This window comes from Paralichthys olivaceus, chromosome 4, assembly GCF_024713975.1.
Source record: "Paralichthys olivaceus isolate ysfri-2021 chromosome 4, ASM2471397v2, whole genome shotgun sequence".
NCBI classification, from domain to species: Eukaryota; Metazoa; Chordata; class Actinopteri; order Pleuronectiformes; family Paralichthyidae; genus Paralichthys; species Paralichthys olivaceus.
In genome coordinates, this window is record NC_091096.1 from 8,407,638 (window position 1) to 8,434,602 (window position 26,965).

General features: G+C 41.5%; 1 protein-coding gene across 2 annotated transcripts in view; it reads left to right on the forward strand.

Annotated features, from left to right (window-relative positions):
- Positions 1-26,965, forward strand: part of fbxl17 (F-box and leucine-rich repeat protein 17) — a 206,137-nt gene that overhangs the window by 168,613 nt on the left and 10,559 nt on the right. Inside the window, exon 10 of one of the 2 annotated variants that reach the window (XM_069523559.1) lies at positions 18,378-18,520. The exons of the other annotated variant lie outside the window; for it this stretch is intronic. Coding sequence (XP_069379660.1) covers positions 18,378-18,520 — 143 coding nt within the window. The remainder of the gene's footprint in view (positions 1-18,377; positions 18,521-26,965) is intronic. 2 annotated transcript variants of the gene reach the window in all.

Genomic DNA, 26,965 nt, shown 5'->3' on the forward strand with positions numbered 1-26,965 from the left:
TATACTCTTTTTCTTAAGCACATAGATGTATCAGCAGTTTTACTAAAGTATAGAAATACATTATGAAAGTACAGCAATGCTTGTACATTGTGCAGGATTTTAGCATTCAGCAAAGTTTCTTCTCCTGCGCGTTGGGGCACTGAGACATGATGCTGCACAATTCGAGCGTGCCTTTGTCTCTTTAATGTTTGCAACTCTGTTTTGATGAACGACCCAACCTTTCCTGTGTACCAATTCCCCCAAAATGCCCATATCTGTGTAGCAGAACTCCAGATGGGAAAACATTGTTTTACTAAATAATCCACCTCCCATCCCCATATTCCAGCCAGTTAATGTGCGCCATTAGCGTACATGCTGGATAATTGGCCATTATGTTCTATTGAGCAGCAGTCTATCCGACATTGCCAACTGGTTGAGAAACATTGCATTAACTCAGCTTCTTTTTTTTCTCTTCCTCTGAGCATCGCAAGGTTAACTCTCTCAGTGTAGCAGCTAATTGGAGGTTGGGAGTTGTGAGGGTTTAGCATCTTAAACACAGTGAGGATGTTTGTATTTATTAAATACAAGATTGATCTCTTTTTTAATTTGCAAAATGTGATGGGGTTAGACCATCAAATTCAGTGGTGCATGTGGTATTGCTTCTTGCACTATAATACTGCTTTGTAAGTGTGGTTATGTATTTCAGAAAAAATCTTAGATGCTGTAGTGTAAGTGCCTATGATTTGTATGGATACGTATAATTTAAGGTTGTCCACGTTAGTAAAGCCGTTTTCAGACATTATTTCCTGAAAATGTCACATTGGGGTTTGGACCTTGTCCATAGTTTGCCTTCCACATATGAGGAACGCAGCATGAGTCTGACATGTTCACAACAACACAATCCTCTCTGAAGGCGAGGGGTGGTGCATGAATTCCGCTGCAGAGATTACATGTTTTTGTTTACAGCACATCAACACCAGTGTAGACCCAAATCACCAAAAGCTCTCAAATCTAATCTTTGTGATTTATATTCACTTTGTTTTTGTTAGTTTTGCATCTGTTGCGTGTTAGAAACATCGGCTCTGCCTCAGATATTCGCCTTCTCACAAACAGCCCCTCCGGATGATTTCAGGAAATTAGTTCAGTTCATATCTGAAAGCAGCTTTAGTGAGTTCTTGTAGATGCATATGTAGCTGGCTCTGTATTCTATTAATATAATTTTTTCACTGGCACACAGACACGCTTCACACATACTGTTCATGTGATTAGTCTCTAAATCAATGTGATTGGACCTTTGGTATCTCCATAATGAATTTATTTTAACATATCTAGCACGTTGATGTTCTTTCTTGTGGGGCTCTTTAAGGTAAAGGGCAATAATCTGTTGAAAACCACACAGCTCTGGACTCAATGGACTGCTTTATATTTATAATGTTTCACAAAAGCTGCTGTATTGTGATGCATATATCAAGTTACTATATATTAAGTGTTTTTTTAGGAAACTCAGCACATAATATTATGTAAGAATAATAATTATTGCAATTTCAAACGAGAGGCAGGAAGTGCTTTCAAGGGGAAGGGAAATAATTATGAAGTTTAGTGGGCCTGTTGGAAAAATAGGTTCCTGTTGTCCAGCACAACAGACTGCTTTGTCCCCACCTCTTGTCTGAAGTGGCTATAAAACACAGTAATTGCCCCTGGCCTCTCATATTCTAGTTTTCCTCCTCCCAACCCCTCCCTGGCTTTATAAATATGAGAAAAATAATGTGCTGTGGTGACAAGAGCGGGAGGGGGAGAGTATGTGTGCATGCACATTAGGAGGAAAGGAAGAAATAAAGTGAGGGAGGAGAACAAAATGGAAAAGAAGAAATGTTTGTACGTTCTATTTGAGTTTCTTTTCTGGATTGAGTATATCACCAGTAATGTAAAAGTATTACAGGGAAAACATCATTTCATCTCCCTTTATAATTCTACTGATTATTTAGAACAGTGTCTATTAGTTTCTCAGAAATAACTCAGGGTTACCTTGGCTATTTTTCATGCATAATTAAAAGAAAAAATAATTTTCAAATCTTTAAAACTTTGATAATTTCATATGAGATTGGAAGACGCTCGTCTCCTCACCTCACAGTCAATATGACCAGGCCGTTTCAGACTGTACCACAAAATTCACCAGCCCATGGGCAGCACATAGATTTTTATTTGATGAGGATAATGAGACGTAAAAGTACATAGCACCAGTTTAAAAATATTACTGACCCTTCTATCCATTTTCTTCCTTCCACTAACCTTCCTCCTCTCCTGGGGTATTTCGAGGACAAGCCTTACTAGGCAGAATTAGTACTTTTCCTGAAAAGTGTGGTTTGGGCAGATGTCTAAATGGCCGCCCACTGTTGGCAAGCAGGTAGAATAACAATCAACTTGGGTAAGGGGGGGATGATGATGGGGCTGGGGTAAGGCTGGGGGGTGTAAGCTTGAGCTTTCTGTCTCCACAATGCTGACTGGATTTTCTGGCTAACGGGCAGAGGGAATCCATGTGAGACACAAGCGTTTGCTAATTGAACGCACGGCCTGACTTGCTAACGTGAATGATTGTTTCACACCCCGGCTATAAATCCTTCTCTGTTACTCCGGAAGGTGCAAATGAAACTCGACTCTTTCCCTGTCCGCGATATTCAATCCATCACCACACCATCCGTATGATTGTGTACTGCTTCTCCTGCTCTCTTTTATTTTTGTAAATAAAATAAGAGAGTTTGTGTGAATTGAAAACACATTTATTATCTGGTTCATATGGCTCTTTGGAACACCTGAAAGTAGAAATCAAGGCCTTAAATTTTATAAATAGGCTGTGTTTTGCAGTCTGCATGTGTGCAGGAGACCATATAGTTTGCTATACAGTGATAGTTTGCATTTTATTTATGTAGCACTTTTAACAATCCCCCAAAGACACCTAATATGTGTTAAAAACAGAGAAATCATAAATCCCACAGATTAAAATCAGTGTGAGGAGGTGAGTTCTGAGTGATATTTAAAAGAGATAGGTACAAACACATCTCTGTTTGTGAGCTTCTTTAAAGCTTACACGTTTTCATTATAAAGCTGAAACACTAAATAACTTTGCCTTTCTGGGCCTGTCAAGCCTTTAAAGGTTTCAGAGTTTGATCTTGAAAGCATGGGAACCTTATTATCATCATCTTTTTACACTGTACTTTAAATGCTGTATGTTATCAGATTGTCTAACTTTATTTTCCTTCTAAATACAAACGTTGCAGATTCAAATATAGTCTGAAATCAACTATTGGCCAATATGTTGATTCGCTGCATCAAAAGAGGTCCCTGTGTGTTTCCTCTTGTAGACTGACAGTAAGCAGACTGTGCTGTACTGTATGCATCACGTATATAAACAAACAGACAGGGATAGTGAGGATGGGTAGTTGGTCCTTTTCAAATCCATTGAAGCTGTTTCTGTTGTTTTTTCACTGGGGTAAAATAAAAGTAGCAGCAGATGACTTTTCCTAAAAGTAGAATGTAATCAACAATGCTTCCTGTGTGCAGATAAAGTAACTGAGAGCACAGAGGGAAACTCGACACAGACAATCCAGGCCATCTAATGTCACCTGGGGTAAAAGGAACATCTGGCACTAGAGGGCACTCTCTGTCTCCCTACCCCTCAGACCTTCTCCCTGTTAAACACACGCATGCACGCACGCACACACACACTCTCTCACGCTCTCATGCACACAGAGAACATGCTGAACATTCAAATATGAAAGTCAGAATGAGATGTTCTCCCAGCTACTAGGAGACAATCAATTTGAATTGTATTAATCAGTGCTAGCACTCAGGCCCTCTCTAGTTCACTATTCAATTACAACTGTTACATCTCATCCTCTCTCTCTCTCTCTCTCTCTCTCCCTCCCCTCCCCTCTACTCTCCCTCGCTCTGTCTGAGTCTATATCTCTGTATCCTACTGTAGCCACTATCTATATTAATATTTCCCCATTGTTTTTTTCCTGCAGCAGCATAGATGATAGATTTTAACCTAATGAAAAGCACTTCTGTTGAGATTGAAAAGCTCCTTAAACACATTACAGCGAACCCTCTGTCTTTTCCTCCCCCTCCCCTCCTGTCTTTCTCCATCACTCTCTCCTCCTTCTCCCTTCTTATTTACCCCCCCTTGTCCTCACACCATTTTCTTTCTTGACATTATACATCATCTGCTGCACCCTTTATGTATCCTGCAACCCCCCAAAACACTTTTTGCTACCTTTTCTTACATCTGCCCCCTCCCCCTTGTTCCTATTCTAAATGGGCTGCATTACTGTAATGAGCTGGTAATTTATGGAGGAGGAGTGAGTGCAAGGCTTGTATCGTTTGCCCATCGAGGTTTTGGCCTCCCACAAGCTCCCCACACCCCCATCTGGGAACGCATGCATACACACTCTCAGCGCCAAGTGCAATCTCAACGTCAAGTTGAGGCACAAACACCCACACACTACAAGAAGTGTACATTATGACACCAAGAGAAACACCTGAGCCCATGATGCAATGAAAGCAGCACAGCAGCAACAGCTGTGTGTTCTCTGTTAGTACACACACTGGATCTCGATACTAATGTGCACTCAGACACACAAACACATCTCAGTACTCAGTCATATGATTATGGAAAAGGAAAAGCTTTATGATATCAACATTATTTGGGCTTTAAGTGTCAAAAAGCTACGGTTTAAAAAAAATACTTAAGCCAGCTGCATGGAGTAAAATCAAATAATAAATAAAACTAAATAAAAAGGCATATCTTGCATATCACTCAATTGAATAATGTGTTTAAAAGGAAAACAGATGATAAACCTGAGGGCCGATTTTATTTTAACACTTTATAACCGGACAAGCACTTTGTTTACCTTCATGATTAAAATTCAAACATTTTTTAAAAAGTGAATTAAACGTGTGCAAGAAGTGTGTTTGTTGCAGGTTTGCACCGTTTTGTAACTTGCGCCACTTCTTTTATGAGATTCCACGTGTGCATAAGAACATTTTAGGAAGTGGAATAAATATTACCCTCTGGGGGCAAAACAGGAAACCACCAGATGTTTGCTTGATTTCAAACAAAAACGGCAAAAACCTGAGATTGGTTTGTTTGTCTCATGCTGCTGCTGAGCTCTTTATTTCAGCAGGAAGGGCAGTTTTTATAAATGTTCCTCTTTGGTTCCCAGGCACATGTTACAGCCACAGCTACACAGGATAATTGTCATTGTGGGATGTCTTTCTATCGTAGTTGTGTAACTCCATAGTCACAGAGAGGCGAATAACTTAAGAGACAGGACTTGTTTAGACCACAGGGAGACGGGAGGAGAGGTTGGCCAAGAGAGGGAGAAGAGCAAAAAACACATTGAGGAAGAAAAGATGAGTAAAAAAATGAAAGGGATCTTTTGACTGTCGTCTGCCTCGACTCGTAACCTGAGCGAAAGATTAAATGGAATGTATAAGGTTGCATGCTCCTGACATTATAAATAATGTGTATGTGCATGTTTGAGTTGATGTACACTGATGGCCTCACACTGGGATGTTAAACACCATGGCGACAGTCGCTGACCCCAGTCGTAAAGAAGTTAAAGGTCAGTGGAGCTACAGAGGAGTTGATAGTGACCGTGAACACAGCCACATCCTGTAGTGGGGAGGACCAAACCCGACCTGAACACAGTGTTTCCCTGATTACAGGCACAGGCAGTGCAGATTACGTTCAGATTATGTGATATATGAAGAAAATAAGATATTTTTCATTGCATAGTGATTTCATTATAAAGTTTCCGCAATGGAATTCTTGGCTGATTGTTTTGAAGCTTAACTAAAACACCTTTGTGGCTGTTAGTGGGTTCCTAACACATTTAAGCAAATTTTAAAAGTCAGTAATATGAAATTTGTGAAGTTGTGGCAAAAGAAACATATTTCCTCTATTTTGCATTAATGAAAAGAAAAATATGAAGTGACAATAATGCCCCCAGCACGCAGGTTCACCTTGTTACGACTGGACAAATTATCCTTTAAAAAAAACATTCCCACGCAGCTTCGAGTCTCTAGATCCTCATTTCGTCTATTGTGTATTTTTTTTCTCTCTCTGGCTCTGACTATGAAGTTACCTCCTGGATAAAAAGCACTTTGTGTTTTTATGAGACATTCTGACTGTACAGCGGTACAAAAACAAGGTTCTTAAACTGTCATTTTGCATTTAAGAGCGCTTATCAATTTCATAGATGCAGTCGACGCAGGAGTCTTGAGGAAGACTTGAGTTATTCTGTGTGCGTCTGAAACGAGCCTTGGGAAAGGTTAGCCATAAACAGAAAAAGGTGTTTGATCCATAGCCAGGTATTGATCAAAAACACTGTCGAAGCTCATGAAAATATACATGTCTGTATGGGTGTGTGTCTATGCTCTCTGATGGAGTGTGTGCAGTGTATACAGTAATGGCACTTGACTTGTGATTTGAGTTATGGCCAGGTATTGATCAGAAAACAACACGGCAGCTTTAAACTTTGCTAAAGAGCTTTTGGTGAGACCTGGCTAAGTACTGTTACAGACTCAAGAGCCATTAGCAGTTTGTATAAAAGGGACCACAGCGAGACAAACGGAGAATGATTAGAGGAAAAGAAATTGATGAACTTTTTTTTTCACACAAATGCCACATTTAGTGCAGATAATACTCATCTTTAATTATCTTTAACACATAAATGTTGTTTTTTTTACCCTCTGCACTCTTCAATGTGATGACAGTTTTAAATTAAAACTCTCCAATTAACCTTTGACTTTTCTTTTTATGTGGTGTTCTGATTCATATAGCTGTATCTTTACTGGCGCTAAATGCAGATCATGTGCAATCATCTTCAGGCAGCTGATTTCAAGTTTTCAAATCACATGTCATTGTGTCCACTCAGGAAACATTATGTGTCTGTCCGAAAAAGAAAAGGATTTTAACAAATGAGATTAAAAGTGTTTCAGAAACAACTCTACATTCATTTTAAGTCTAGGGTTAGTAAGATTACCCTTACATTTATAAAGCTGAGAGGAAAGATTTGAAATGGAACTTAACAACAGTTTGCTCAGACGACAGGACTTCTTACATTACAGTGAATGTTTGCTCCATTGTTGTTAAGTGACAACATTTTGTTCATTCTGTCTGTGCTGCCAAAGCAACGCTGTCAGTTGCTATTCTTATTGGTTGTAGAATTCAGGACAGGAAGAGGCATATCTCAAGCCTCTCCTTGGGCGGGTGTGTCTGCTATCAACGGTCTACTAACCTAATTGTTGTGCAACTCATTGGTATCGGGTCATTGGTTTTAGGGTTGTTTTAGGTGGTATACACTCCCGGTATTTGCACTCAGACAAAACCACACACTTTCTTGTGATGATAACGATTTGAAGGGTTTTTTCAGGGGAAGGGGAAGAGGAAGTGTACGTGCCAGGCTATGATTCCCGCTGGGTTAGAGCGGACAGAGTGGCCTGTTAAAGGCCAGAGATAAGACCTAGAAACAGACTTAGTGGCACTTACTGACTTTGTATATTAGACAAAGTCAAAGGGGTTACTTGGAGAGGAAAAGGAAAAAAAAGAGAAAAAAGTGTAGACACGGTAAATAAGTAGAATAAGGGGAGGGGGGGAAAGTCCAATTTGAAAAGCACTATCTTCATGTCAGTGTTAGTAATATTCACTGGGAACCGAGCGGTGCTTCTAATTACCTAATTACCCCGTGCAGTTGAACAGCTCACTTTATCAAATTAATTCCCACTCACAATTATTACAGATACAAAGTTTTTTTAAACCACACTTTTCGTCTCTCTAATGACAAAACAAGAGATCTCAGACCCAGAAGTATTTTACCTTCCAGACAAAGTATTATTATGATTGGCAGAGAATGTGGTGGTGTGTTAACCTGTGCTCTGTCTATCAGTATTTAACGGCAGCCAGTTTTCTCCCGAATCTTAACAAGCGTGATGTAAGAGAGGCCAGTTTCTGGGCTCTGGATCCAATAGTAGCGTGTAATTACCTTTAAGACCTGCTCCCATGCTAAAGGATTAGCCGTAATCCATAACCAAAGCCATAACTATTGCTACGCTACGTTAATTCCAGTCAGACGCATGCAACACACAGTTGCCGTCTGTCTTCATCTGCGTCCTCTTCACTTCCTCTCTCACCTTCTCACTTCGAACTGGAGTTGTTAAGCTTTATTCTCCTCTGTCTGTGATGTCAGAATTGGAGAGCAGGTCTTCCTGTTGTACACAATTCAAAAGAGAGAGAGTATTGGAACACTGAATGGAGAAAGAGACATGAGAGAGAGAGAGAGAGAGAGAGAGAAGGAAGCTGTGAGTGTGGGGGGGATTAATATCCTCAAAGGAGAGGTGCATAGGAGCAGAGGTGCTGTTGGTTTGAAATAGAGCTTAATATCCTGCTTTTACTGCTGATGGCAATAGGAACCTCAGTGTGAGTGTTTGTGTGTGTGTGCGTGCGTGCGTGTGTTTGTGTGTAGTCTGTTTTCTCCTCCTTGATGTTGTCTTTGAAGAAGAATAAATATATTAAACACACACAGGTTATACACATAACCACACACAGACACTATCAGCATTTATTGGGTCCTTCTTTATGGTTTTCTCTCTATTTATTTCTCAGTACGTCAGAGCTTCCTGGTTAGTTATATTACAATCAGCCAGTAATCTGAGCTACGTCCACACTGATTTGTATTAGTTTCAAAATGAGTAGGACAAAGACACCCAGTCAGGACATATCCTTCCCTGTTGTGTCAGGCTGCTGCTACCAGCTGTTGAGCAGTTAAATTCTGCATTTGATAATGCTCACCACATGCATTACAAGTGTTCATGTGATATGCGTTTCAGACATTTTAATATGAATAGAGATCATCTCTCTTAGCGAGCTGGGCTGAGATAGTTTTCATTTTAAAATGGAAACATTTTAGTGTGGATGTAGTCTGATCTGTTGGCCACTGAGAAGCTTCACCAGAGCAGCTGGAGGTTTAGGGCCTCTCTCAAGGACATTTCATCTGGGTTTTTTTACACCCATGCAGAGCCAAATTTCTCACTTCTGTGCCGGGCAACTACAGTGTGAGTGAGGTCAAGGAAGGACTGTGGTTATGGTAAAAGAAAAATGGTTGAAGTTTGACAACAGAAACTCTCAAATAATGAGAAGGATTACAGTTGTGGTTAAAAATAAGAACACTAATAATTTGTCTGTTACGGGCACTGAAGTCCAGTCTCCTGCATGAAATTCACACATGCTTCACTTTTGTGTACTGTACCACTCGCCTCCTTCCACCATGCTACATATGGGGCAAACCACTTCCTGTTTTGTCCCTGGACCAAATTGTAAAGAGTAGAATAATTGAATATGGATTGAAGTCATCTAGGGTCACTGGGCTGCGAGAACTGTCTATCCCTGGTATATACATGCTGAGACATAATGAATGTCTGGAATATTTATTATAGTCCATCCAATTGGAACATATTGTAGAAACTTCATTAAATGCCTTTTAACCGGACAAAATGTATTGATCTTATCCTAGACCATGGTGTGTTTAGCCTAATTGAGTCCTGAATATAACAACCAGTGTGCCATTGTCGTGTGTGTATGCACACTCGCGTGTGTATGTGAGTGAATTGGTGACGAGTGCTTGTTCTCAGCGGTGAAGGAAAGCCTGTTGTAGGTCACCTCTGTGATAGCTCCATCTCTCCTTATCACCTCTTCACTCTGTCTATCTGTCCTTGGCCATCACTCTTCCTCTCTATCTCCCCGTCTCTCTCGCTGTCAGTCTCCCACCTCTCCAATCTTCCTTTCTACTTCCAAACTTCACATCCCCTCCACAAGGTTATCACACATCAGTGACTAAAACTGTCTCTGGGTGTGTTTCTGTCTGTGTGTGTGTGTGTTGTATGTTTAAGTGTATTCTTTTCATGATTCTAGTCCATCATAAAACACCACAGCCACTCTTTATGCTCCTGTGCTGGTGACACCCACAGCTGGAGGCAGTACAGGGACATTTCAGGTTGTACATATCTCCGTACATGTGCATGTCCATCCCATTCATACACGCTTGATATCTTAAGTATCTCTGATTTAGAACAAAGGTTTACTCTAATGAAAATTATGTTTTTGGCCATAATCTTTTGAGAAAGTTTTAATATTGATAAAAAACACCTTGTAAATTACTTCAAATTGATAATTACATACATTATATCGAGTTAGACATGCATGTAACTGGAGCTTGACTGCTTGGCAGAGGGATACATCCACAAGGCTGTAATTTGTAGTGTGTCTACATCACAACTTGAACATTTGAGGGTCTGCTGATTGCCTCTGTTTCTTGCTCTCCCTCTCCCTCTCTCTCTCTCCCTCTCTCTCTCCCTCTCTCTCTCTCTCTCTCTCTCTCTCTCCCACACACACACACACACACACACACACACACACACACACACACACACACACACACACACAAGCACATGAAACCATATAGGCACAGGCAGCCACAAAGTGGTGTGTGTCTGCCAGTTTACATCAGATCAGCAGCTGATTGGGAAAATGTCTGTGCCCTCTCAGTGCTCATACATACAAGCAGGCACACTGCTTTCCCCTTGCCCTCTGCCTAATTAATTTCCCAGATCGAGCATGTCCTAACATAAAGTGCTCTCCCTCCTTCTTGTGTCACACTCAATCTGTTCCTCCTGCCTCCTGTGTCTCTCGACTGGGCCTGGCTCATTTCAGTTCCCTGTGGCCTTTGATTGCCTTTGCCCAAAATGTCAGGGCAAAGTACGTCACCTCACAGAACCTCTGCTTCATTCATTTTCTTTTTCTTCTCTTTCCTATTGCCTCTCCTCTTCTTCTTTCTCTTGTTATTTTTTTTTTCGGGCTTGGAAGATACACTTCAGGTTTCTTTGTCACATAAAGTTCACATTCATTTCCACAGTTTTTCTCCCCTTATAAACTGAGAGATTGTCTGCATGCCTTCTGCAGTTCTCTCTAGGTTCTCACAGCTTTTAGTTTGTTAAATCTCAGTTCTCCACAGGCCGAAGCAACAGTGCATCTCTTGTCTCCCGCCTGTGTGCGTTTATCTCAACTGCTTTATTTGGTATGTTGTGTACTGCATTCGTTGTGGCACTCTGTGTGACCCCATGACTTTGGCTGGGTACTTTGAAGATGAGCATATTGTGTTAATCAATCAGTCTGTGAGGCCATAGCTTGGTCAGATCACACAGGCATCAAAGGAGTTAAGTGACAGCAACACGGTGCTTATTGAGGTCACTTTACACTGTTTTTACACTCTTGAATAAAGTATGTGTTTCTCGTGCATCTATATTTACACGCATGTAAACATGTCCGAGCATTTTCCCATCTGTGCTCATGTCATCAACCGAAACACTAATTATTTTTATATAATACTAGGAATGACAGGCCCAACTGTACATAACATATACACGCCAACAGATTTAAGTATGCCCAAAACTATACACACCCAACTTTGTTTAACACATGAAGGGACATCACATGAATATAAATCTAAACTCCTTTTCACACGAAATAAAAATAAAAAACACCCACCAACATCTGGCTTTTGTCTTCAGCGTGAAAGAGTAGGCTAAAATCCGCATTCACTCCCTGGTCAGATGACTATGCTGCAGTCACGGGTATTTATCGCCTTCAGCTCCAATCGGCAGTGATGTAAAGATGACACCCAGTGGACACGCTAAATTGCGCCCCCTTTCCTTGCTATGACATCTTACAGACCACACAAGTATTATACACACCTATCGCCTGCCCACTACGATTAAACCGGAACTGTACACCTACACCTTATAGTTATTCAGTTTATGAGCTAAACACAGCGCCCAGATGTACTGTATGTAAAGATGGACGACGTGTCTCCACTTCCTCCCACTATACAGATATCAAGCCGAAACATCCCTACTACTTTGACCTTTTTAGTTTGGTCCATGTCTTTTACGTTAACGGATGGTAACCTTATACTGCAACCTACCACTAGGTGGTGTCATGCTGTTATGTCATCCTTCTTTATCTACGGTCTATGGTCCAAACAGAAAGGCAAACTCATTTCACCCGCCATATGAAGGGAGTCAATCGCTTTGTTTGCAAAACATTCCCTAAAACCTCACCAGATATAAGGACGGCAGGACATATTTATATCCCCTCACCACTGTGTATTGTACTGTTACATAAACCCAGTATATAGAGTGTAGCACAATTGTTGGCTACATGAGCTTTTCTTTCAATTATTATCCACAAGAGCAGAATTGAACCTAACTTGGCGTCTTTCTTGCCAATGCATGTCAGTATTGGAAAGAGTTTTGGCTAAATGAGAGAAGAAAATGCACTTTGGGATATCTGATTAAAAATCATTTCTGTATCTCTTGTAACTTCCACAACATAACAGGAGAAGACGTTACAGGGGTTTTTCCTTTTGGTTCTGGGCAGACAACATCACAGCGGAGAGGCCAAGTTTTTAAACGCAACTCAAAGAACAGAGCGAATGTCTTTCACATTAGACATGACAGTTTTGCTCTCTGGAATACATCAGCTTTAATAAGCCTTTTTTCTGTTGTTCCCTGCTGGCTTATATACACACATGCACACGCCTACACGCTTAGCACACATGGACACACACTACATCACAATAAATCTTAACCGTATACCATCACATCTTTCGTGGGCATTCCGTCTTCATCAGTGGCTAAAATATGGTGTATAGGGTTACTACAGGCAGGCATGAGGACGATTTCAGAGCAATAAGATAGCAGTAATGGCACACCATCATTTAGGAGAATGTAATAAGTGCATATCTAATAACCCTGTAAAAGATGCTTAACCCCTGCATCTCTGAGGTCAGGTACAGAGATAGGAAAATAAACGGATTAGGAAGGGCTTCTTCTCACGTTGTGGTCATCACACGATTGACCAGCTCCTGACCCCGCTGTTTGGAGTATGGTTACCTAAGCCTGGAACCACTCCTCTGTTTGGATCAATCTGCTATTTGTGGTCTTTGATAACAGCTTGTGCCTGATATGAGAAAGTAATAGGTTATGAATCTCTGTCTGGAGATAATGCAGAGGTTAATAGAAGACTTAAGGTGGAGGGTTTTTGCTTGACATTTGTCACATGTTAACTGAAAACTATGAGCAGAGCCTTGAAGTCAAATTGTAATTTTCAGGAGCCTTAGTGAAAGAACCAAGGATCTGGTTTTCACTCAGAGATGCTGTCCCTGAAGGCACTCAGTCCATGACACTCTTCATATGGATCTGTTGATTGATTTGTTGTTTGGTGATACATTGGCAAGAAGATATGTTAGCCCAATTCCCCAAACAATTTAATAAACTGAAAGAAGTCATTTTAAAATGTGATCCCAACCTGTTTCTCTCACGATGATGTAGTTTTATTGACCAGATAAATATTCAGTAAAAGACAGGTGAAATGTGCTGTTGTCAAAATGAAGGGGGAGCATGCACACACACACACACAGAGAGAACCACATCCTAAAGCCATTCTCAGGGCAGCAGAGTGTATCCTCATTAGCGTCTGTCACAACTTAGTCACAGCTCCTGCTGCCAGAATGGGATTTTCCCCTCTTTTCCTCCTCGGACTCTTCCACTTCTTTTTCACCTCAGCATCTCTTGCATATCTCTCCATCTATTTTTCTGACAGAAAATCATTATCAGTCAGAAAAGACAATTTCCTGCTCCCATGGTCCCTTATAAAATGTTAGTCAAAAGTTTTTGAAAATCTTTTATTTAAAAAACACTTTTTGGTTAAGCCCTGTTATATTAAACTAATCTCCAATTGCTGTGTGTGTAGTAGGAAATATTGTATGACATTAGACATCATGAGTCAGTCTCAGCTGTCAATCACGACGTCTCACTCTAATTTCATAGCATCAAATAACTAATTTACTGGAACATCAGTGTGATAAGAAGAACCTAAAATTACTAAAACCATCTTGGAGCAATTTTGTTTCTGTTTACTTTTTTGATTTGGTCCAAGTCTTATCCATTAACACATGGCGGGATTCATAACTTATACTGCAACCTACCACTAGGTGGTGATCGAAATGCTTTTGCTTCACTTTTGGGAGCTGTTATGTTGTCCATCTTTATCTAATCAGTGCAAGTCAGCATATGTATCCTTAAGCAGGCTGTGACTCTATTCTGAGGCTAAAACCATACTACTCTGTTTTACAATCTCTGTCCATACTAGTGCCTTAGCTGTGTATCAGTTTTAATAGTTGTCTATGCTAATATGCCTGTAAATGCATATCATGTGACCACTCACATACACTGGACATGCGTGTACTGGTTTACAGGAACCATTTGGTTGTCAGATGCAGAAAGAGTTAGGCTGCAAACGTGAAGCAGCAATGACGAAATACCTCGTTGTAAAATGCAGTACAGCCGCTAGCAAAAATAACAGGTCAGCGGTGCTTGTAATTGATAATCCATGTCGTGTTCTACAATAGTAGCAGATGCTTCTGCTAGTTGTTTTCTTCTGGAAGTCGGGAATCAGCGTAGGCTATGTTGTGACCGTAAAGACCCAATCAACAAGCAGTTGTGAGTGTCTATGTCATCATCTCCAAACATTTCAGTTTCTACCTGGCCAGACTACAACGCTGCCCCTGAGTTTTCAAACAAAAACGTTGTAGAATGGATGTAGCCTGAGGCAAACACTCCCTGTTTCTAGTGAGTTCAATATATGTCAGCATCACTGGATGGTCTTTAATGTAGCCATGTCTTGAGCAAGTTGCTTTTCCTTTGCTATAAAAAGACGAGAACTTTGCACACACTCTGCAGCATCGGGGGAGGGAAAATGTCACCTCACAAGAGATGAAAGCAAACTATCGTTACTCTAAAATATTGTCGAACAGAGACTTTGCACATTATGTATGTATGTATGCTAAAATACAATTAGCACTGGGTATTATAATATCAAGATGCATCAAGAGAATGGAAGGGCTTTTTTTTTTAATCTGCCAGACTGTTCCAGCCCAATAAAAGCATTTTTTTTTTCTTTTCTATTATACCTAGCTCTACTCGTTTAATTTACAGTTACATCACTTAAATTGAATGAACATCTATTTGTAAGTATTTATATGATACTGTATATATATATATATATACATATACTTCAATGTTTAATTTCCGTACAAACAAAACTGTGGTATGATTGTAGTGTTTTAACAGCTCTTTACACATTTCTGTTTGTACATTCTCATTTGCCTGCTTCACCGCTACCTAATAAAACAAAAGGCACTGAGCTCCAGTTGCTCTCACTATCTCTGACAAGGAGAACAGGACTGTTCGACTGTAGTAAAAAGGTTTTACTGAAAGGTCTTCTCCTCTGTTAAAGTAGCCAACGATTTCCATTTGACACTGGGAGTTTACAGTCTCCTGATAGACGATCAAAGGGAGCGGCTGAGGAGCAGAGCACACAGAGGGATATTAGACTGTAATGGCGACCAGATGAACTTGTTGATGGAGCTCTAAACAAGTCTAAATAGCCCAACACTTGGCTCGTTCTGACAAAGGCATTATCTAAAAGTCCTCAAGTTTACCAACGTGAAGAGTTTAAGAAAATGATTTTCAGTGTTATTTGGTGTTCTCCGTGCAGCTATCTTAAACAGCCATATGTTTTCTTTATAAAGTCTGGGGCCTGTCAGCAGTAATTCACATTAGGAAGGTTGTGGGCTCGGGTGAGTGCAGCGCAGTAATCAGGAAATGCATGGGCAAAGTATTCACCCGCACTTTTTATACATTCAGTGTGGTGGGCACCTGTCTGCTCCTATCCTCTTGTTTTGTCAGGTTGAAAGTTGGACGGGGAAGAAACGGGGGGAGCAGGGAGTTGCTTAAGGGGAAGTGGTTGCAGTTCTCTTGTTTGGTTCAGTTAACTATGAAGCCCTCCGCTTTCATTTGATCTCAGAAACCTCAGTTGCTCTGCAAAAGGGTTTTAACAGCAGCTGTATGTGTGTCTTAACATCAGACGAGAGGTCTGAGCTCAGGTAATCAAATTTGTGATAACATGATTTGACCCGACAAGGGGAACAGGACGGGGAGGGGGTGGAGGCATTCACCTACTTGACCTGCCTCTTACACACACACACACCCTCAAGAGCATGGATACATACAAAAACCATCTCCATTTTTGGAATACTTTGCCAGGTCGCTGTAAACTTTACTGCTACTTAAAGCATCTGGCCGCTGGAGCCTCTTCCCCACGGTGCTGATTTACATGAAACATACTGTAGCTTCAAAGCTGCATTACTGCCTGTTTAGCCATAATGTTCTATTATGTATAGCATCCAAGAGCATGCTGGAGCACAAAAAGAACCACATGTGGAGCACTCCATGTGCCCAAAGCTATATATTACATATGTTACATACGGCACACAAGATCATTCCACTGTGTGTGTGTGTGTGTGTGTGTGTGTGTGTGAGAGAGAGTGAGTGAGAGTGTGTGTAGTGTGTGTGAGAGAGAGAGAGAGGCTCTCCATTACATCGCTCCAGCTGGACAGAAGGAAAGAGGGTTAAATCCATGCAGTTCATTCAAAAAAAGCATGAGATTATTCATTTCCCTTCTCCTGTGGGAATAAACTCAGGCTCCACCGTGTAAACATGTGCCTGAATACACGTATACATCCGCACACATTAACCAGTGCGCAGTAACATCAACAGCCTGCTGACGGCATGTTTTGCCTCTTCCGACGAGGTTATAATCGGCGTTTGCTTGTTTGTCTGTTAGTTAGCAGCGTTAAAAAAAACTCTTTGATGGATTAGCATGGCACTTGTAGGAATGATGCGCAATGGGTCGAGGAAGAACCCGTTTTGGTGCCTATATGGAGATTGGACTTTTTTATTTATTTATATGTTAATCTTGATGAAAAATTCAGACCTTTAGGGAATTGGTATCGATGAGTGTGTGCAGTCCTGCAGATCCACCTTATTATCTGGATCTAGTGGATTTAAATGTGGTTTCATAGTGGTGTAGGTTTTTCTTTCTCTGTATCGTAACAAATAGGGCTAGAAACCAGTAACCACCATGTATATGTAGCTGAGAACCGTAACATTGCCTGAGCTATAAGGTTATTTGACTTTAAGGGAACAGTTAGGCCTTGAGGGAAGTATGCGTCCTCTACTGAGCGCAGTTAGTAGAATAATGTAATATGTTGAGGTATTTTGAAAAGTGATAAAAGTGAAAAAGAGAAGAGGAAAATATCCAACATGAAAACTAATTTGTAAAGATTTTTTTCCCTCCCTTTTCAAAGTGAAGATGTTTGAATCTCAAGCTTGATTGCTCGAAAAAAAAAAGAGTGGAAGTGAAATGGATTTCTGCGAATGGGAAAACAACATCAGGGCCAAGAAATCATTCAAAGGTTCTGTCAAAGATTTCCTCCATCTTTACTCTCCTCCTTTCATCTTTCCCTCATCCCTCGCTCCTCATGCTCCCTTCCCACTCTCATTAGTGATGGTTGTGAGAGAGAGAAGAGAACAAAGCCCAGGCCCTGCCTATCGATCAGCGAGCAACACCATCAATTGACTGGTTGGAGCACAGGTCTCCTCCATCTGCAAAACGATTTGCAGGTCAAAGATTGATGAGGATGAGTGTTGTGTGTCTGTGTATGTGCGTGTGTTTGTGTGTTAATACAACTGTGTGTATCAGTATTTTAGATAAATTATAGAAGATTAAGTCTTGTCTTGTTTGTCAGCGACATGTTTTATTTGCACTCCGCTCCAAATTAAATTCAGACAGTAACAAAAGAACAAAGTGTGTGTGTGTGTGTGTGTGTGTGTGTAAAACATAGCCTGCAGACACTGACAGTTTAGTGGATACTTTTTTATCCTGGCTCTACATTTCTGCAGTAAATGTGGTAAATTTCAACAGTGAAAACACACACACACACACACACACGCACGCACGCACACACAGTAGAATTAAATCATACACTGGCATGGAGTCACACTTTACCCTGGCACTGTGTCTTTGCCTTTCAGTGCTGTGAATTATGCCAACACACTAATGGATAAATCCTCCAGCAGTCTGAACAAGCTTGGGTGTAAATGAAAGTGAGTGTGTGTGTGTGTTTTCAGCATGTCCCGCCCCACCCCTGTGTGCACGTGTATATTTTCAAGGTGATGTGTAAACATTGGGATTCTGTGTCACAGCTGGCCAGATGACTTGCCCTGGTTTCATCTCGAATTTCTCTGCGTCTCTGTGGGAGGACAACACCGCCACATTTGCATGAAAAAGGTTGTCAGACTAACACCTTTTCTTGTTTCTCTCCCTCCCTCCTTCCCCACCTCCCTCTGCTTCCATCTCTCTATCTTCCCTTCTGTGTCCACAGCTCTGATAGCCATAGGCCAGTACAGCAGCACCATAGAGACCGTAGATGCCGGCTGGTGTAAGGATATTACAGACCAGGGAGCCACACAGATCGCTCAGAGCAGCAAGTCCCTCCGCTACCTGGGCCTCATGAGATGTGACAAGGTATCAGGGCTCTGCCCATAATGTCTGCTGATGTCTGCCTTCCTGTCAGTATGTATTGTATGTGTGGCGCTCTCTTAAAAGATGCTCCTGGAGAAGCTTTCAGATGAACCAGATTCGATTTTTTTTTTTTTTTTTTTACTTCAAGGCGTTTTGGGGAAAACATGAAAAACTAAAGCAAAATTCTGATATAAACAATGACAAGTTTAAGCCATTTATTTTCCCAATTTTGAAATTTGAATATCTATTTCCTTCTTTTGTTTTATACCATCGTTAATTAAATTAAAAATGTAGCGGTTGAATAAGTGGTCATGCGAAACAAACAATCTGGGGCTGTCACCTTGGACCCCAGTGGGCATCAGCTTTGCTAGATGGGAAATGTTGAAGTATCGCAGCAGAGGCTTGAAATTTATGAATTATTAATAATTACAACACCAATATACATGGACACATATATATTCAAATAGATGTGAATTCCTCAAATGTTCAGGTTACGGCAGCTGAACAATTAAAATCTATCCATAGGAGAGCGTGTGGAGCTGCTGCCGCCTGTGCCCAGTATGTGATGCATGTTAGAGTCAGCTGGTTGGGTGGTAACAGAAGTAAAGTGACATAATGACTCCTCCTAAACACTCTGAAAAGCCTCTGGGTCTCAGGGACCGTCTTTGTGAAGTCTCACTTCAACTCTCATCTGGTCTCTTAAAACATCCAATCAGTAACCTGATGGAGGCCCATTTAGTCGCACTATTGTGGTGATAACCCCCGCCCACCTCTCCAATAGGCACAGTGGAGCTGCTGCAACACAGATGCATCCACTTAGCATGGGATCATTCAGGCCGACATGAGTGGGACGAGAGCACGCTGGGAAGGCAAAGTGAACAGCTGGTTTAACCTAGAAACTTTAGCCTGTATTGATAGAGTCCTGCTTGGCTTCTTGTACTGTACCATGCACACAACACAGGCCTTAATCCCAGCACTGGTGGGCCTCCTTACAGAGGAAGTAACAGTATGTTTTAATGAGCCTTTAGTTTTTTAAGGTTAAGGCTAAATCTCACATTTGGGTTTTGGGCTGCACAAAATTAAAAGCCCCTGCTGTGCAGTAAAAAGCCCAAGTGGAGTTTGGCAGGGGAGAAAAGAAGGAGGAGAGATTCTGACTTATAGTGGAGGCCTTTCACCAGGTTGGGAACTCATCATTTTTATTTCTTCATTATAAAATCAGGGATATCTGTGTGCTTGCAGCCTCAAGGTTGACCCACTGGATTTCTCTGATAAAAACGTCCACCCGGAGATCGTTAACTGTGACACAGCCGTCGGTGTATCATATTTATCTATTGATGCTGTAATGAAATTAAAACATATGAGGGTCTGACAGTGACCCCATACATAAGGTCCCAGTGATGAAGTGGTGTACTCAATTCACATTATTGCAGACATGAATGTGTATCTATCATATTTATCTAGGAGTAATAAAGAGTAACTGCATTACATAGCAGGTGATCACTTAGATTCCATTTTCATTTAGTCCCCTCCTGCCTCCACGACTCGGTGACCCAACAATCGATAATACAGCCATGCTAATAAAAATCTCTTCTGGAATGACCCACATCTTTACTGGAATAATAATTTTTCTTGGTTTCTCTCCGACGTAGGCCTATCCCCTCCCGACAACAAATTCACCCATTCCTCTCCCCTTACTTATCCATCCATCTCTCCCCCCTCGGCTGGGATATCCCCACTCATAATTTAGCCTGGAGGATGGAAAGATAAATAATGTTAGAAAGAGGGAATTTGGGCAAGACACAGCTAAATAAAGCAGTAATTGGTGCTATTAGAGCTGTAATGGAGTGTGAATCGAGCAGAGAGAGAAGAGTTTGACAGTTTCCCAGCACAGGTACATTACTAAGTCTGAATCAGAGAATTCATTCACTGCAGTGTTGCCCCCTTCACCTACTTCTTTATCTTCTCTGTTCTGTGTACTACAACTGTGTTTAGCATTACAAATGAGCCCGGAGTTCTGGTGGGGATTGTTCAGGCCTGTGTGGGAGCGAGATCAGCCCACGGCAGCTGATTTCTTTGTTGTTGTTGTTGTCTCTCATTATGTTCAGCAAGAACGGGAGTTACAGTAGATATGTTCAGGTTTCAGGAGGAGAGGGAGGGATGGGAGTAATCTGAAGTTTGCTCAGAGAGAAGTAAATGAACAGAAATAGGTTGTTATTACACAAGGTCAGAGTGAAAATGAGAGCTACAGTGCGAGTTAAAGAGGTAAAAAGGTGAATGAAAGAGACGGACCGGTGGAATTGTGGTTATATACAAGTCAGCCGAGGGGCAGCACTGACCATGGTCTGCCTTCTTCTCCGCTCCTTCGCTGACCTCACTTCTTCTCTTCATCCCTCCAACCTCCAGCCCCTCGTGCTCGCCTCAGTGTTTCTGTTTTTCCGTCTTAAATTGAATTTGAATTTGTTTTGAAATGATTTGGGATAGCAGTTGAATTAAGCAGTAAATTGGTGCATTTACTGTGGCTGACGCTCCTTTCCCCGAAACACCATTTTAAGACATGAATGGCAAACTTTGGAAAATGTGCAGATCAAATTTTGTGGGCATTCTCTGGACAGAGTTTGACTTGCACATATAAAGAACGCTGCTGGAGATTGTCTTGTTCAGACATGTTCACCTTTTGTTATCGATACCTGCGTAAGCCCTCATCCTAAAAATTCTATGTTATACAGTGTCTTTTACGTGTATTGATCTTCTTTTTCATCCTGAAGTATTTGTATTCTTTTTTTTGTTTTCCTCATGTGTTCAACATCAACATGCCCATTGCTGTATTCTCACATGGGCTCGCTGGCATGTACTTGAGGGATGGCAGGAAAAGTCACAAGCAACTGACTCGGAGGAGATTTTCCAGAGTTCAGTGTGTGTCTGACAGCAGCTCTACAGGCTGTTTTTTTAATCTTTATCAAGGTTTGCAATTGGCCGTTGCCTGATTTGAACTGATGACTATTTCGCTTGTTTCAGCTTCTTGGCCTCACTGCTCCTACACGTCCCTGCTTTGCTTGAGGGAGTGCTTTCAAATTCACAAGTCAAAGAAATCTGATCAAATTACACACCACATTTTGAGTCCATTTTCACGGTAATTTCTGCTTTGACCTCTGCTTGTAATTTTTTTTCAGTTTTCAATGTTTCTTCTTGTGTTATATTTTGATCACAGCATCTCTTAAATGAGTAAAATCTGTATTTTAAAGAACTTAAAAAATAGTTTTCAGTACATTCAATTTGTTCTTGATTTTTTTTATTTCTGGTTTGCATTTGACATTTCAGCCTCGGGCCACGTTGTATCATGGTTTATTTGTGTATCACAGCGGTAAAATCCAGAGGCATGTCCAATTCAATCTGAGGGCAAACTAATCTCATCTCTGCACTTAATGCAGTTCTGGGAAAACGGACAAGCCGGAGGATAAGTCTCAATTCCACAATGTTCGCTTATAATGAAAGTCTTGTGCAAATTACTTAAGATTGGGTTTCTCTCAGCCGCAGAATGTCTTCTTCATTTTGATAAATCAATTAAACATTTTTTACCCCATACTTTATATTTCCTTTACAAGGTGTTGCTATATTTTCTCTTTGCATGTTTCTCTTTTTCTTTCTGCAGCCCAGTGTTAATATCAGCATTATTTCCTCAGTGTGTCTTCTGTGGTCGTGTCCTGTATTGAATGCTACATTATTTGATTTTGGGATTCCAGGAAGAACTGCTCTGCTGCACAACACGTCCTTGATCAGATTTGAATGGTATTTTCATATGATTTTCTTGATAGATTTTTATTGGTCTAACACTGTCAGCTTGACCCGTCGCAACCTCAGTTTGTTTAGTTCCGCACTTGAGGAACCATCTTAATATTTACACAACAACCAACTACAGACTGAGTTACCGTACTATAGCTGCAACCCGTCATTATTCAGCTCTGCGTACCAACTCTGAATGTTTGTATAACGTTAATAAATTCTTATATACAACTTTACGGAGCAGTTTGCTTCAAATGGCAGATAGTTACTCTTCATAAGAGCGATGTTGACAGTGTTTCGGATGTTACGAATATATTACAAATATTCCAAAGTTGATATTTCCCTTACAAGGACGTTGTTGGTTTCTGCTCAGGATGTGCATGTTGCAAGAATTTAGAACAAATAGCTGCCATTGCTTGGACGTAGCAGAGATTAGACGAGACAACACCACAGTAAGAACCTGACCCGTCGAGTCCCTCATACCCTCGTCATCAGTCTGTCTCACACATGTTCAGGTAAATTCTACTGTATACATTTGGCTATTTAAAATAAATATAGTTTCAGTCGCCCCTTATTTCTTCCTCTCTCCCTCCCCTCTTTTTTCCCTTCTGTCCCTCTCGAAGCTTCCTCCCACACTAACTGATGTGGAGTTAGGTTTCGGTCCCGTCAGTCTCACACAACTACAGTCTTGTGATAACCTTGACACACGGTGCGGACAAACCCAGTCAGCTCTCTGCCTCGGCGGTGCAGCTTCGCCCGTGTAAATTTGTTTGGAGTTGTCAAGACGCTGAGAATTTTAATGTAACAGCTTCCCCGAATGTCACAGGACTTAGAAAGTGTAGAATTCATTTAAGAACTGTTAACAGGATCCAGCTGGCTCTCCTCATGTGGAGCAGTGTGAAGGATCGATTTCCTCTGTCACAGTTTATACAAACGTGCTTCCGTACTGTATACATTTTACATTCAGAGAACCCAAATTGTATGTCCACTGCCATTTAAACAGATATGAAGCAGTTAAGGGATTTTTTTTTTCACTTAGTACAAACACGGCACAGATCTGTGAGAAATATTTTCTTATTTAAACTCTCTTTTCAGCAGCAGAGCCATATATGGGCTTTACAGGCTGGAATGTGTACGTTTGTGCCGCAAACTTTTTTTTCTATTCCTCCCCGGGCTCGTCTGTCTGAAGGATTTTCATTGTGTCAGTGTTTCTACTTGTCGAAATGCAACGTGTCTGTGTGTGTTACAGTGTGTGTTCTCCGAGAGGAATTTATGTTATTTGCTGTTAACACAGCTCATAATGGAGCATTGAAATCAGAACCCCCTCCAGGCCTGGGCAAATGGCGTGCTCCGCCTGCCTCATATGATTACACCCCTCCGCCCTCAGGGCCGAACGACCCTGTTCTGACGAGTGGAAGGAATGCGATTGATGCAGACCCCCAAAATAATCAATTGAATTCATTTTGTCCTTTTTCGAGCTGTAACCTCTGTGCCAGTCTTTTGAAGTATTCTTGAAGTATTTTTTGCTCATCAGTTGCACATTTGTCAGTGCATGTGTCATAGAAAACCCAGCTCTTCACTAAATTCACTGTGAAATGTTGGGTCCTCTCTGTTAGCAGGAATTCAGACGCTTCAGTGAACACAACAGAACATTATGTATTAAGATCTCGACTGTCCAAATTCAGTGCAATGGTGTCAACTCTAATTTTCAAACTAAATTTGAAAGGTACACTTTGACGCTGTAGTAACAACGTTCTGCTCACTGGACTGTGCAGACACACAGAGGCACTTATGCCAAACGCACACAAATTCACCAAGTCCTAACGCTATAACATTTGAAGCTTTTTTTGGCTAAACACAAAAAACTAAGACAAGTGTCCAGTTACAGGGGCAAGGATCCAGCAGTCAGCGTTATTGATTGGTGCAGAAACATACTGTTCTGCTAAGTGTAATACTGGGTAACTCATTGCACCCTTTATCTTGACAATGTTTTCATATGTCTCCTATATGAGTTAAGTTGTTGTTTTCTATAACGTGCCCTCCTGGCCACTCTCTGAAGATTCATCCTCTGCTGATTTACACGTTTGGGGATTTTGATCTTATTCAGCCTCAGTGGAATATTTTCTCCAGAGATGTTTTTACAGCGTCCACACGTTTACCTCCTTTTTTCTCTCATTGGGTTTATTCTTCGTCTGTTCCCTCTTCTTTCTCTATCTTCCTCTCCTTTCCTCCAATCTTTTACACCTTCTCTCTCTCTTGATCTCATCAAGCCTACCCTCTATGGTTTTTCCCTGCTTCTTTTCCACTACTTCATTAGAGAGAAAACAAATGGGCGGCCCAGGTTGTGAAATGGAGAGGGAAGCAAACTCACGCAGTCAGCACGAAGCCTGACTCGGGAAATAATGACAGTGACTGTTACCGGCCCCTTCAGGGACGACCGGTGGAGAGACTAAGAGTTATCATAGTAATGGAGGAGATGAGGGAGGAAAATAGAAGGTAAAACAAGGGGTGGCCATGAGGGAGGGAATAAAAAATGATTTAACGAATGACACAAACCAAGCGAAAATAAAAGTGAAATTAGATCAAATGAAACAATAGAGTCAAAGCTGACTATTCCCTTCACAAATGGCGCCAAAAAAAGTGTTTTGTGTAAGCAGTTTCGAAGTGTGCTCCCATTACCTGCACTGAGGTGGAGCGCCGTTTGGGGAGCGGGTACGAGCGCCGCGGCACCCCCAGATACAACAACCAGACAGACCTTGTTAAAAGAACAGACATACCAATCAATATGGTCGTTCCACCGGTGCATCCAGCTGCCAGGGACTATACACAGATAGGCACGGCACAGCAATTTGCAGACATAAACAAGGGCCTAATTGTTCAGGGCCTAGAGGTTTGGAGTGAGGAAAACAAAGATGAAGTATGGCGAGTTAGGAGGCATTTTAACTCTCATTTAGGAAATGAGAGTTTGGGAGTTCAGAAAAACTTTATTCAATGAGTGCTGTTATCGTGTTGTTATTGTGAACGGCAGGGATCCTTAGTTTTAAGGCTCCTAAAGTGGAGGGGAATTAAGGAGAGAGATGCTGCATGTATACCACAAAGCGAGAGAGGTTTTTTCTGCTTCCTATTTTCCAGGCTTTGGTCAGACTTGAATGTTCAAAGTCAAGAAAGTAGTTTGAAAGAGTCATTTGCCATTTGTGATTTTCAGTGTAATCTTGGGAGTCTCATCCCTGCGCGCAGAAGAGCTGTATTGATTGGCGGTCTTAACTGAAGCGGCCTCCTGATCATCCCTTCATCTTGTTTCGAAAGGGCAGCGGCGAGGGACAGTGAACGAGAGAGGGTGAAATAAAGTGAGACACAGAGTTCACTGAATATCTGAGGGGGAATCTCAGAATTGCCCTTCAACGAAAAATGTACCAGAAAACCCTCATGTAGAATGACCTCACCTGGCTGGCACACACTCATGCAAGCCGTTTTCAAACATGACCTGCAGGTAAAATCATGAAAATGGTAAACTGAGTTTACCCACAGTTTGCCTCTCACACATGCGCAACGAGGTTTTCTGCCTCGTTCACAACCGCATCAATTTCTCTGCGTTAACAGAGGCAGGAAGTGACGTATGAACTTCTTTGTCTTCTAATTTTTCACCGGGAGATATTTCTTTCCTTTTCTTTTTGCATCTGTCGCTCGCTCACATTATTTTTGGAGGCCAGGTGGAGAACCCTCTGTAGATTTCCAACCAGCCCCTTAGTAAAAACCTAAAGAATACAAATATCTCAGGGTAAAAAAAGAAAAGAGGAGCCATACACGTAGAATACTCCACCGAAGATGTCAACTTGAAAAATGGCGAGATTCGAGAGCTTTTGGTGATAAGGGCTGATGCTGGTGTCAATGGGCTGTAAACTAAAACACAATCTCCGCAGTGGAATTTATTCATTACATCCTGCCTCCTGCGGGCTGTGCCACCCTCACCTGAACGCCCCTGAGATTTCTGTGTTGTTGTGAACACGTCTGAGCGGAGAATCTCCCGCTGCGTTCTTCATGTGTGAGAAAACTCCCCGGAAGAGCCTGGACGTTATACGCAGAGATTCACCAGAGTTCATGTCTGAAAACGGCTGCACAGACAAATACCTGTGTTCCCTCCCTCCACCTAGTCCTCTCTTTGTTCTTCACCCCTCTTTTTGTTTCTCAGCCGCTCCCTCCCTCCCTCACCCTCTTCCGAGCAAGGACAGCCAAGGTTGTTAGAATTTTTTGAATGCCGCTCACATCTTTTGTTCATTCAATTAGTTCATTCAAGTTTCCCCCTTGTCTTGTTTTTCATCCTTCCCCCTTTTTATCCCCCTCCTCCTCCTCCCTCCATCGCTGTTTACTCATCACAACGGAGGTCAACATAATCTCATGGAGTCATGGGCAGACAGGAGACAAGAGTCAGTGGGGCCTGGATACTCAGACTCGCCAATCCTGATTTTTAGGCAATAACTTTTTTCTTTTCGCAGACATTGACAGAGACATCAGGTGGTCAACCCCTTTTACCCTCAGGCTGCAGTTTTCCATGTTGGTGATGAATTAGCTTTATAACGCTAATGACAATGTAACTCCCCCCGCTGAAAGCTACGTCCGTACAAATTTAATACGTCCAGACAAGCTTGGGACATTTTTTGGGGGGATCGA